Source organism: Mya arenaria, chromosome 17 (assembly GCF_026914265.1).
Source record: "Mya arenaria isolate MELC-2E11 chromosome 17, ASM2691426v1".
In the NCBI taxonomy this organism is placed as follows: Eukaryota; Metazoa; Mollusca; class Bivalvia; order Myida; family Myidae; genus Mya; species Mya arenaria.
The window spans coordinates 55,321,904-55,334,881 of record NC_069138.1 but is presented as its reverse complement, the minus strand read 5'-3'; the positions used below and the strand labels follow the sequence as shown (position 1 = coordinate 55,334,881).

The 12,978-nt window shown below is 35.3% G+C and overlaps 1 protein-coding gene across 5 annotated transcripts in view; it reads left to right on the top strand.

Moving 5' to 3' along the window:
- Positions 1–679: 679 nt before the first annotated feature.
- LOC128222861 (uncharacterized) overlaps positions 680–12,978 on the top strand; it is a 14,696-nt gene continuing 2,397 nt past the window's right edge. Inside the window, exons 1-7 of one of the 5 annotated variants that reach the window (XM_052932012.1) lie at positions 680–842; positions 6,405–6,477; positions 10,351–10,557; positions 11,043–11,205; positions 11,397–11,477; positions 11,866–11,961; positions 12,486–12,512. In XM_052932012.1, the coding sequence (XP_052787972.1) occupies positions 6,462–6,477; positions 10,351–10,557; positions 11,043–11,205; positions 11,397–11,477; positions 11,866–11,961; positions 12,486–12,512 (590 nt within the window). In that variant the 5' untranslated portion in view covers positions 680–842; positions 6,405–6,461. Of the gene's footprint in view, positions 843–4,153; positions 4,427–5,416; positions 5,715–6,404; positions 6,478–10,350; positions 10,558–11,042; positions 11,206–11,396; positions 11,478–11,865; positions 11,962–12,485; positions 12,513–12,978 lie in introns of those variants that run through there. The other 4 variants (XM_052932015.1, XM_052932014.1, XM_052932013.1 and 1 more) reach the window with 4 other exon arrangements.

Below are 12,978 nucleotides of genomic sequence, written 5' to 3'. Positions count from 1 at the left end.
CTTCCCTCTTTTAAGACTTCTTTTAGACACCTAATGTCACGATTAAATGACTCAACCTACTTTTAGTGTATTATTGTGTCTTAGTATACAATGATATATAATGTATTCATATGTGTTGTTTGAAGCAGTTTGCACACTGTGAAATGTTATGTAAAAGTTTTATAGTCTCTTGTAATTCTATAATAGAATGGCCGCTTATGTATCCTGTTTTGTACATACTATGTTTTAACTGATTATATGTGGATGAGACTTTAATAAATGAATGAATAATGCTTCATGCAAAAGAATCGTTGATTGTTAGGATGGTGATAGCAGAGGAACAGTTTTGATACTGTTTTTGACTGTTAGATTAAATTTAGTACCAACATTTGATTTGATTATTATTATTTGCAAGTATATACGCCCTCATGAATTTTCAAAATATAACATTAATCTCCGCGGATAAATGTAAAATTGCAAAATCAGTTTGTAACGAACATTTGGATCAAGTAATTCCATGCATCCATACACTTGGTGAGAATCAATGCCTTAGGGCAATTGTAAAACAAAAATGTGCATGTGCCTCGAATCAGAAATAAAATGTTGATTTAGCTATCTAAACACAAACGGGAAAGATGAAGATGTTTGAGTGGCCTACAATCGATACACCCTGTTGGCTTTATTATTCATGCTTCGTGAACCTGTATACTATTCCCCCAAAATGAGGGATGAAGCATGACTTTGTAAACCTGTATGATTCTATCAACGACATTTCGACTTTTCTTTTTTTCGATATGATTTAATGAAAGACATTTGACCACGGACTACAGTTTAGAAAGGGACAAAAGGCACCACTGACCACTGTGAGTATTGTTTCATTAATTATTTTTATCATACAAGTATTTTTTATTACCCCAAAATGACCGTTATGTGTGCTAATGAAATTGTATATCATTGTACTTAAATGAAATCAAATAAATGTTGATATCATTTCGTAGTATAATAAATTAATGATAACGTACCTAATATTATTAACATCATCATTATTATGAATATTATCATTATCATTATTATGGCAAGATAAATCGTTCACTTATATAAGATCTCCACGCGCTTTTACTTTGCGGACGCAAATGTCACCATGGTTTTACTTTTACTATATATTGTAATTTGAACTCATGTGTTTTGTATGCTTTTTTGAATGAAAAAATAAACACTGAATGAAAAGGAAACAAAAGTGTGAGTTGTTTACAACAACATGTATTAAGCAGTTATTATTAATGTATATAATTCAACGGTCAATATTTGATGCTGAATGGCTTATCAATAGTTCGGTAGCCGGTCAAAAGTTTTTTTGTGGGTAAACTATTTTCTTCAGATGTATAGCGTATTCTTTCATTTTGCTTTATTCACTAACATATCCATCGGGAACAAGTTAACAGTGATTATGTTGTATAACGATTCAATTAATTAAGATATACGATCCAAAAAATAAATAAATCACTTTTCAAGAACGGCCACTTCCTTGTTGCAAATAGAAACGTGTTTCAAAATCACGCGGTTCGTTATATTTATTTTGAAACAGGTTTGTTTTTCTTTTTGTGTAGTATAAAAGGAACTCATTGTAAAATGTTCAGCACTATTTGCCGGTTTCCGGTATAAATTTTATCTACTGCCCATTTTGCACTAGGAGTATTGCATAGCTACGACTAGCTGCCTCCCATTTTAAAACAATACATTATACTACCGAACTCAGCATTTGCGGTTTTTAATGTCATTCCATAATATACACATATGTTTATGAAATTTGGCCGATCCGGGATCCTTGTTGAATCCGGGCAGGTGACGATGTTTTGCGATTGTCGAGGGACCGTCCACTCCATTTCAACCATAATCACCCACGAATCAAAGTATCTCTTGATCAATGTTGTTCCGTGTTAACCCGGGGTTCTCCGTTGATGCCGGTGTCGGTGTGACTGTAGCTTGAGCAAAATGCTACGTCGAACCATTCTTAGTAAATATTTGGTGGGGATTTTTTTGCCCTACACAACGCTGATTTGGTAGCTAGTGTTTGATAAAAATCAACTTAATTGTTGCAATAACATATCATCCCATAGAACAATAGGCCAAGGTTTCTGGTTTCTGGCAAAGTGTAGCTCTCTCAAGTTAACACAGACTTGAACATGAATACCAAAAATAAATTATTGAAATCACTAAACTTATTTTAAAACTAATTCGGGCCTCTTTAAACAACTGCTTGAGACAGAGCATCTAGATATGGTTCACTTCAGGTTTAAATGATATTTGTATTCAATTTAGTAGCTACCGTTTTTATCTTTTTCATCTTTGTACTGAAGGTTACCAAAACAGCCGTATTATCTTAATAAGTTTCGTATACAGTCTTACTCAACAAATCGACTTGTTTTATTTGCTTACACTTTGAACATGTATCATAATTCATATATTGGGTTATTTTGTGTGTTAGTTTCAGTTTATAGAGTTGTACGGATGTTTGTATTTGTCGCCATTTTGTACAATATTATGTCGCATGGCCTTCCGGTTAATACATTTTCTAGAACTTGTTATTCATCCTTCTTGCCTTCCACTTTACGAGCGTGGAATAAACTGCTAGAACACGTCGGAATAGTCCTTCATTTTCACAGTTTTTACACGTTTCTTAAAAGTTAACGTTTAACTTGCCCTTCCTACTTTAACGACGGAAACAGACGTCTGCAGTTCGTCCATGCTATGCACCAGTCAATTGAAACCACGCCCCCCCCCCCCCCCCCCCGCAAGTCCGGGGAGTAGCGGGGACTTTGACTTTCGGTCCAGCCAAGCCCGGGTAAAATCCGATCTGCTGGTAAATCCCCTCCATATGCCCCTGCACCCCAGGGACCCTAGATAAAACCCAATCCCTGCTATTTTGGCGCAAAGATAAAACCACCGCATTCACCCGGCACTACGGGGCTACCTGGAAGGTTAGAACACGGCCCATTTCCCCGGCTATCCCCGGTATACACCCGGACCTGGGGGGGGGGGGGGGCGTGGTTACAATTGACTGGTGCACCAGACTATGTAATTAGTGCCTTGCTGCGAGATAGTCGGGATGAACCTATATTTTAATACACGAGCGGCCATGGTTGATGCTTTTTCTCTTTCCTCAGTAAAACAAACTGTGGTAGAACTATTTTTGCTTTTATGGATTTTTTTTGCGTCGAGAATAATGTAGTTCCCTACGGGTACTTTTTCCCTTTGCCCGTGGGTACGATAATCATTTCCACTATGGCCAGATATCTGCTTATCTGGGGTTGGAGGAAAAATGCTCATTTTAGCTGAAAAGCGTTAGAAACACAATGGGAAATTTAATGACTCTAGCCTTACAAAACTCTGTTCAAATGAGTATCTTTCAGCTGCTGACCACAAAAGCATGTAAAATAACCGATCTTTAACAACTTTTAACAAAATATTGCCAACTTAAAATATGTGGACTAAACCCATTTTACAGAATTTGCTATTGTGCGAGTAATAAAACAAATAATCCACTATTCAAGTAAGTGTTATAATATCCGAATACATGTTATTATGTATTTATTCCAATGGTATGTATAGAGTGTGCTATTTTCTTTTACCGTGGGAAGAATATGACATACATTTAATTAAGTGTTTAGACAATTTCTAGTTGCCTCAATTCAACTTCAAAACGTTCAAACATGTACAATTTAAAGTTTGTAAACTTTCAACAAAAATAAGTTACAGCTTTACAAAACCTAAACGATGACTAAATTTGAGCAAAATATCGAGGTTTACGTTGCATGATCTCGGGAGAAGATCTTAAATATTGTTTCACTGCTGTGCACATTGTGACCATAGGCAATGTACTCTCTTAAACAATATACGATCACATCTCAAGTGCATTTAACATTTTACAGTTGACAGCATATTATTTTCAGTTTTGACAGAAGTAAATATTTCAGTTTTGCTAAACATCATATAAACAATTAACCGCGGAAACAGATGTTGTTATGTGTTTTATAAGTTTCGAAACATTGCCTAATCATGATACGTGTTGATTTTAGATTTTTTTCTCCATAAATATGGTGAATTAATGTCCGTAAACGAACTTGTAGCGTATAAAGTCGATTACTTTTTCACTTAAACTTTTGGCGTTCGTTACAACAGGATGAAATTATTACACACTGGCTTGAGCGGTGGTTGTGAGAAATACGAGCTGACCTTTTGTTTCCATAAACAATGTTGTAGTTGTTAAACTGAAACGTGGTGTAACAAAACTTGGTTTAATTTCAAAATAGTCTCCTTTTTATAGAAGTTTTATAGTGAAAAAACCCGATCATTTGTGATATTTGACTATAAACATTGATGTTGTAAGTAAAACAGGATGATAATGAAATTGCGTTACAAGACATGGATTTAATGTGCTTTTAAACGGGTAACTTGCTAATTTGTTATGCACCCATTGTATGTAACATTGCTTTATTAATGTGAAAGACTATTCTTGAAATTGGATTTTAACATAATTAAAACGGAACAAAACGAAACTAAATGAAATATACCGTACATATGCTTGGAACCCCTGACATGGAATACCATGATATTGTAAAACATATAACACTATTATTGTTTATACGAAATATGGGTTAGTTAAGCAATCCATTTGTTTGGTTTAACCAGTATTTATCAAAATGAATACAGTTTAAACCAAGCAATTTATATCGGGGTTTGAGCCTAATGTTTAGTTCAGAAGGTAAGGTAAACGTAAGGTACACGTCATTTCACTGCTAGGCTGTCCGTCGCACCGTCGCACGGGTGTATATATGTAAATGTTGTCTTAACATATCCGAAATGCATTCCATATATATATCTAATAATCACAGGCCGTTGATATTATTTGATATATAGGATATGCGGAACAATTTCTAAACGGTAGTCGAAACGTCTCCGGCATTTCCATCGAACGTCATTACAAATAAACGCGAGAAATACTGTCGTTTCCATACTCTATCGGAAGTGGCGTCACGTCAATTTACATCATATACTAATATCGTGCACGTGTTTGCAAATTTCCTACAAAAAGACACAGCAACCGTACATTTTTCCATACGTTTCTCGATATAGATGCAAAAGTTGATTTACAGTGATATATTCGTTCTTGAAAGTGTATGTAGTAACAAGGTTATCGAATGTATATGAAAACTAGTTCTCAATATGCTCAATATAACTACACTTTAAAACTCGTGCATACATTTTCATAAACATCTAACAACCTATTGATGTTGGTTTTCTATAATCACCTATAAATTGGAAACCCTGTACCATTAATGAAACAAAAATTGTTTATAGATTTGAAACATGTCTGTTTCACAGTGTTAAGATATAAGTGAATTTGAATTCTTCAAGGTGAACGTAATTTACATTTGTATAGATGAAATGAAAGGAGTAAAATGTCAAATAGATGAAGATTGGTTTTCTTGTATAGAACTCGCGTTATAAAAAATCAAGAACCCAAATACCTGCGCCAAACTTAAATCCATTGAGGAGGATGTAATTGAATTTGCTACGTACAAAAACTTGAGTCGCGACATGCGCATCTATTTGAACATAATGGTTTCTACGGTGGAAATATACATAAGTTGAGTTGAGAGCAGTCTTGAATGTCTTATAAAACCATAACTGTGCCATTCAGTAAATGGAAATACATAGTGATTTCTCATAATATTGTAAGTATACATAAATTACAGACAGTTTGAGTAGGAATTTCGCATATTGTTGGACCTCTTTGTCGCATTTATTATTTTATAATTCGGAAGAACTTTGTAATTTGTAGAATCTGTATTTTCATATACAATTTGAAATTTTGATGCAACCAAACCATTGATTTTGAAAGAACAGTACAGAAACATTGCTGCCGAAATTTGGACAAAAATGAAACAATAAATAATCAATTAACATTCAATATAAAATAGGTGTCAAGTGGTAAATCTATTTCTTGCAATCGGTCTGTTAAAAATGGACTTGTGTATTATCCAGGTCTAAATGGAGGCTTGAATACTATAGAAACTTCCATTCAAAATAAAATTGCAGTAATACCACGAAACAAATACTTTATATGCGTGCCGTTTAAACGAAACAGTTTATATGACCAACCCAAAGAATGAACTTTCCTAACAAGTAACATAAAACTTTATTGATCAATGTAAAAAATAATCATTATTGCTTCTTGAAGCAAGATAAACAATTCAAGATTTCAACAATTTCACAGAAATCTGAATTAACAAAACATTTTTATTATAGTATTACCACAGTGTAGATATAAAATACATACATACATGTAACCTTTACTGTGTTGTAAAACAAAAACAATGATTGAGGTTTTATATTATTGTGTTAATATAACTTTATTTTTACAGGTATGCGTGAACCCCCGTAGGCCTCGTGGTTCATTTGCTTAGCGTACAGACAGCAATATGACGTCTGGAACATGTAAGTAGTTTCGCTTTAATCGGTCTATAACTACACGATCAGGTTTTAAAAAAGTAGGTCCAAATACAGTTTAGGGCTGATATTCAATATAGGTCTTAATTGGATCTAAGAACGATGTAGCTAATCGGATAACTAGTTATTTATAACTGACCCAAATAGTGATTTAAGTCAGTGATTTATGACCATAAGATTAACTGAAGTTGAATTTTGAATACCACCCTAGATGTTGTAAGATTATAGGTTTAAATGTTTTGACATGCAGCAATCTAATGTTTACCGTTTAACTCACATCATAGCATTTAAACACTGATATTTGTTGACGTGAGGATTTATATTATGTTTACCGGTTGAATTCGGAAGATTTATATGTATTGTGTTAACTTATGAAAGTTAAATGTAATAATTCTAATGCGCAAGGATAAATGAGTGCTTCAATTTTGATGACATGGAGATAATTAACGGAATGTAACATGCGCCATTGTCACATGAATGCATATACTCTATATAATACATTTAATTGCGTGTGTACAATTAATGCTTATATCTATAGAACTTATAATTATGATACCGGCTATCAATCAGCCCTATAAATCCCATACAAATCATTCTTTTAAGCATGGATTGCAGGAACCGCACATTTTTTTCTGCTTTGAAAGGTGCTTGTTTATTAACATTGTGTTTAGGATTAAAATAAAAACAAAGCAAATTGATTTGTTCCTTTATTGTTTTTCCAAGTAATCGGAGAGTGAATGAAGTGTTCGGTACTCGGACAATCACATGAGAACAGGTTACTAGAAAACTCGGTCCCATCCCTATTACTATTATTATTTGAAATTTATAATAATGCAACATACTTTTTCTTTTAAATTTCTATTGTTTCACGTTTCCTGATAGGGCACACGAAAATTAGCGTAATTTACAACAGAGTGCACCATTTTAGACCACACTAAGCCAAACTTTCAAAGACCCCTTACAACACCACACGACGTTTTAGAGCTAAATAGTGCGTTTACCTGGGAAGTGTGTGCACGTACGCTCGCTCCTCTTAAGACCGGCTCAAGAGTTTTGCGCATTTCTAGTTATGCTTTGACCTCAAATATAATATCTGACTCGGTTTTGTATCAACAATTCAGAGGTAAATGATTCCCGGAACAGTCGTTGTACTTAGAATGGATTCTTAGTCCCATAATTGTTTCAGGATAGCCGTAAACTTATCCAAATATTGATCGTCAGCCTCTGCAAGAAAGCATTGCAATGCAAACTATGAATGGTATATTATATTAAATGCATTAAATGCTGAACATAAAATTATTCGTGTAAAACGTTTCACTGTGAATTAGTTTATAATGCGTTTTGTTGTCCTTTCGCATGGGCAAAACCTACATCTAAAGCCTGGTTTTACAATCACGATTTGGGCTACGAGAGACCAAGATTTTCTTTTACAAATCGTGGTGATTCTTGACTGCATCTGATTGAGTCGTGTAAGTGATTCTTGGCAGATTATGAATGCAATCGTTATACAGTCTTAACTGGATCGGGCATACTCTTGCGGGCACCAGGAAGGTATCCGTAGCCTTTCGTAACAGCTGATGATCGTAGTCGGCCTTCACTGTAAGTTTACTACGAGGAAGTACTAGTTGACAGGACTCTTTAACTGTCAATACGACTCCCCACGCAATAGACGATTGAAACAGCTAATTGATCAATTGTGAAAAAACTTCCTTAGTCGTACACTTTTTTACTGTTGTGGTACAGTCACCAATATTCGTATACCCACCGTAGGGTAATCGTAAGCATTTGTACAAAACGATGAAATCGAGTCCATATGTGTAGTGTGGGTGTGCCAAGACAAAACCACTCAACTTCGGAGTTCGAATATATTTATTTATACGTAGTAGAACGAAACCTAAAACATATAATAAAACATATAAAAGAATATGCTAACATAATCATATTATTAATAGCACAAAATACAAAGACAATGGACAGTGATCGGTAAATATATCAAGGGAGACTTCGCGGTTAAATACATAAAACATTCTAAGAACTATGAGCAATAAACTTACCAGGCACGTCTAAATAATAATTAAATATGAATGAATATTTGAGCTCAAAGATAAGAGCGAATATTAAATAAGTAAGAATATAGTAACAACTGTTACAATTGAAATCTTGACTTGCGTCGATGATGATTCAGAACGGAATGATTCATGTGTATATATAAATAAGGGCGTGTGCAATGAAGCGGGAAAAAGGGGAAATGCATTATGAACCAATCAATCACTCTATAAATTTAGACAAACTCGCATAACCAGTATTCACGCTCTGACGCACTCGGACATAGACGGACATTGACGGACATAGACGGACAGTAACGCACAGAGGACAATAACCACGTAGCACAACACTAAACACGACGATCCACAAACAATACAAAACAATATACGATATAGAACCATACCAAACACACAAACTGATAAAATACTGAAATATGCACCTTGCTACATATGTTTATGCGATTAATCTCGATTAATGCGTCTGCGATTACCCTGGGATAATCGGTGCTTTATTCTTGAGAGTGAGAGCAAAGCTCAGCCTGGGACATCAATTGATTATTGGTTGACATGTTCACAAGACTATCCACGATTTGAGGGCATTTTATATGGCCATAACGAAGGTATTTCACGATGGCTCTATTTTCAAAAAAACCCGGGTCAAATTAAGCATTAACGTTAAGCAAAACACTATTCAAAAACATCTCAAGCATAAGACAAACTTCAAAACCATGAATAAAACTATTATATAAAGAAGACAAATCCGTTTTGCACGTTAGCATCCATTTATAAAGGGTTAGAGGTTAATGTACGCGCCCGGGTGAACGAATTATAACACCGCGTTTCCCTCAAAGATAATGATATTAAAATGCTTTCAAATTTAAATCCAGTTTTAAATTACCTTAGTTGACGATTTCACTCTTTGAACTTATTTTGAACTTGTGTTTACTTAAATAAACCATATGTGGTTAAATTGCAACAAACATCTTGTATTACTTTCAGATACTTCGACAGAAATTAACAGATATTAGATAGATCAGCTATTACACAAATGCGTTATATTTCAAATAATTGACTGTTATAACAAAATACTGTTACAAAATGGAGGTAAATAATTATCCTTTAAATATCGTGCATACAGCAAAGGGAGACGATTCTTATCGTTACATGTTACAATACCCCATTATTATTTTCTTTAACACTGCCCAACCAAACTCTGTTTGTGGGAGGGGGCTGGTTGAAGTCACACATGGCGGGAAAAACCTAAACTCACGGATAAACCTTACACACTCTTAAACCCTCCCCCTACTTTTACAGTTTCATATTCAAGAACTATTAACGAGAAGACGAAGCAGTCAATACATACATATCCATAAAAACGATACGTAAAAGAACATTGCTTCTAAAATGAAAAGACATACCAAATTAAGCTCGCCAGTGCTCCGGTCGATCTACCACGGTCGTACAATTTTTGTACAGCTAGATCGAACAAACGTCAAGGGAAAATAATTCATTTTATAAATCTTGTTATTTATATTTCATTGACCCGATTAAAAACTAACATGGACTAGTATGTCAAATGATACATTAGTGGAAATAATTTATAAAGCAGGGGCGGGTCGAGGAATTGGGGTTAGAGGGGATGTGACTAAGGGGCGCAACCTTTTGACATGCGCCCCTCCCGAAATGCTTATGAAACTTTTAGTCCAAAATAGTGCATTTTGGGCGATTTTACTTCTGTTTCTTTTCACCAATCTGCCCCCGCCCCAATCCCCTCCGCTTAATCTGCTAAATACCTTATTTCATCATTTTCTTTCAGTATGCCCACAACTCAGCACAGTTACCAATGAAACATTGTTTATCACAAAAGACAATGTAGGAGAACTAATAACTTCCACGGACGAACGGACACCCGGTACAAGTGTAACAGTTGGGTGTAACCCCGGGTTTACATTGACGGGAGATAATCAGTTTAGCTGTCGGAGTGACGGGACGTGGTCATACTCGTCTGAGCCATCATGTTCAGGTATGTAAGAGTTTTGTTCGTAACATTATCGGAACCAAGACAAGCACAAGTTGGAATAGCAGTAAACTTCGAAATAAGCCGTTTTAGGCCTCTGTAGCTTTTCATATACATATTCAAATAATGAAATCATATATTTGATTAAATCTATTATTTCAAAAATCATAATATATCATTAATTGAAAAAAAAAACTTAATCTGCGTGAAAAGTATCCTGTACCCTACAACAAGTGATACAATGGACGACGCCAATCATATTTGAGGTACAATATACTATGACGTCATGTTTACCGCTTGCATGCTGTTCGTGGTCCCTTTATTGAGAGGACATTAATAGATCTACTGAAATCACATTTGTATTTGTTAGAATATTGAAAACTTCATCATTGCTTGGCCTTGAAATAAGTTTAAATTTTAGGATAACGGGCTTGTCCAGTAGTTTCATTGTTTTATATATAATCATACTTTTTTAACCAAATATACTTCAGTCGACACAGTGACTGCTGCACCATCACAGGGAAGCGGACGTAGCATAGAAGATGATACAAAGATTTTGATCGGAGTCGTTGCGGCGGTTGCAGGCCTTATCATCATTATCCTGACGATCATGATCTGCACCATCTGGTACAGGGACCGAAAACGAAGGAGGGAGTGAGTCATTTCCGGTCAATTTAAAACATCTTGCGAAAAAATATTTTTGTATTTATCTTTGTTAAATGTTGTCAAATGTGTTAAATTGTCAAAATAAATACTGTTTAAACAGAAAATAACTTAAACATGACTGCTCACATTTTACAGCAGTATCATATTTGTCCATATTGATGTATTGACATTTAACATAGCAGTCGACGAGTGTTGATAGAAAATTTCGATAGAAAACCGCCGCCCAGAAGACCGTACGTGTACGAAACGAATTATGGGAGGTAAGCTTATAGTGGCTTTATCATCTCCAGGTACTTTGGTATCTTTCAACTATGATTAAGTGTTTCTTGATGGTAATATCACTTAAGCCAATTTTATAATATGTCAAAACTGCTGAGGGTAAGTTTATTTCTTCTCTTACTAGGGCAAGACCATTCGTTGGGTGCTCCGTTAACATTGTTAGTCATAATAGGGGTTTGAAGCATAGTGCACAGACAAAATGTAACTCTTGTTAGAGCTACTCTGGTTCTTTAATGTGCACTAGTGTTTATCACAGTCACGCGAGGTCCCCATGTAATGTCCCTCTCGGATAACGATTAATATCTTTTTATTGGAGAATCTTATATGCGACCGCTGAATTTACAGTCAAATGATAACATGTTTTTCCAGACGCCCCGGGCCGTCGCCAATGGAGATGGACGAACAGCAGCACGGTCCTTCCCAACCATATAGATACATGTATTACAATGGGGAAGGTGGATATCGGTAGGTTGCAAGGGATGTACATTATTTTATGATATCACTGGTCTGTAAATAGGCGTCTGTTCCAGCGAGAGAATCAGTCCTTCTGGGGTGAAGGACAGATATTATGTAACCCTAGTTAGATATAACCTTGTTATTTAACTACGCCAGTGAATAGCACTGACACAATAGACTCCCGTTTGACGTACCTCCAGGGAGACGTTTAGTATTTTTGTGGTAAGGCTAAGAATCGAACCTGTGATCACGGAGTTGACAATGGAGAGATATTTATCAACCATATATAAGTGAACTACAATGAGAACGGTGGCTATCGATGGGTGGCGCGATGTTTCATCCCCTAATTTCCCAACCTTTTGGATTCGTGTATTCTATCTGAAAATCGTTCATGGTTGAAAACAATTGAATTTTTATTTTGCCATGTTTAACGTACATTGTATATCAAAAATAGCCAAGGGAGTTTATGTAGAAATCGGTTTGTTTTTATGAAAGTCTTATTTATGTATAATAAATGTGTGTGATTTTTAAAGAGCCCTTCCTACACTACATCTTTGTTGGTACGTACAATCTGTGAAGTAGAAATATATTCCAGTAGCCCCGATAGTGTCTAGATTCCATCCTGCTTATTTAAAAATGCATGTAATCGTAGCTCATTAGAGACCGGTTGATCTGAACTTCTTAAAAACAATAAATACCGCATGCAGATGCTCGTTTGCCTGTTCTATATGAAGAGGTTTCAACACACGTATTTGATCACTGTTCGCCATGTTGTTTTTCAAAGTCAACTAGTATTTGGTTGGAACAAACCGATGACCCCCCCGGTAGGGGTTTCGATAGTTTCGATAGTTTCAAAAACCGGTTTCGGTTTTCTTTGAAAAAAAAACAACACACGATTACACAGGTTTGGGTTTTATCTCAAACTGTAACAACACAAATACAGTTAACGAAACCCATATAAAAACCGAAACCAGTTTATTACCAACAAAAGCGCATAAAAATTGACCGAATATTGAAAACTATTGG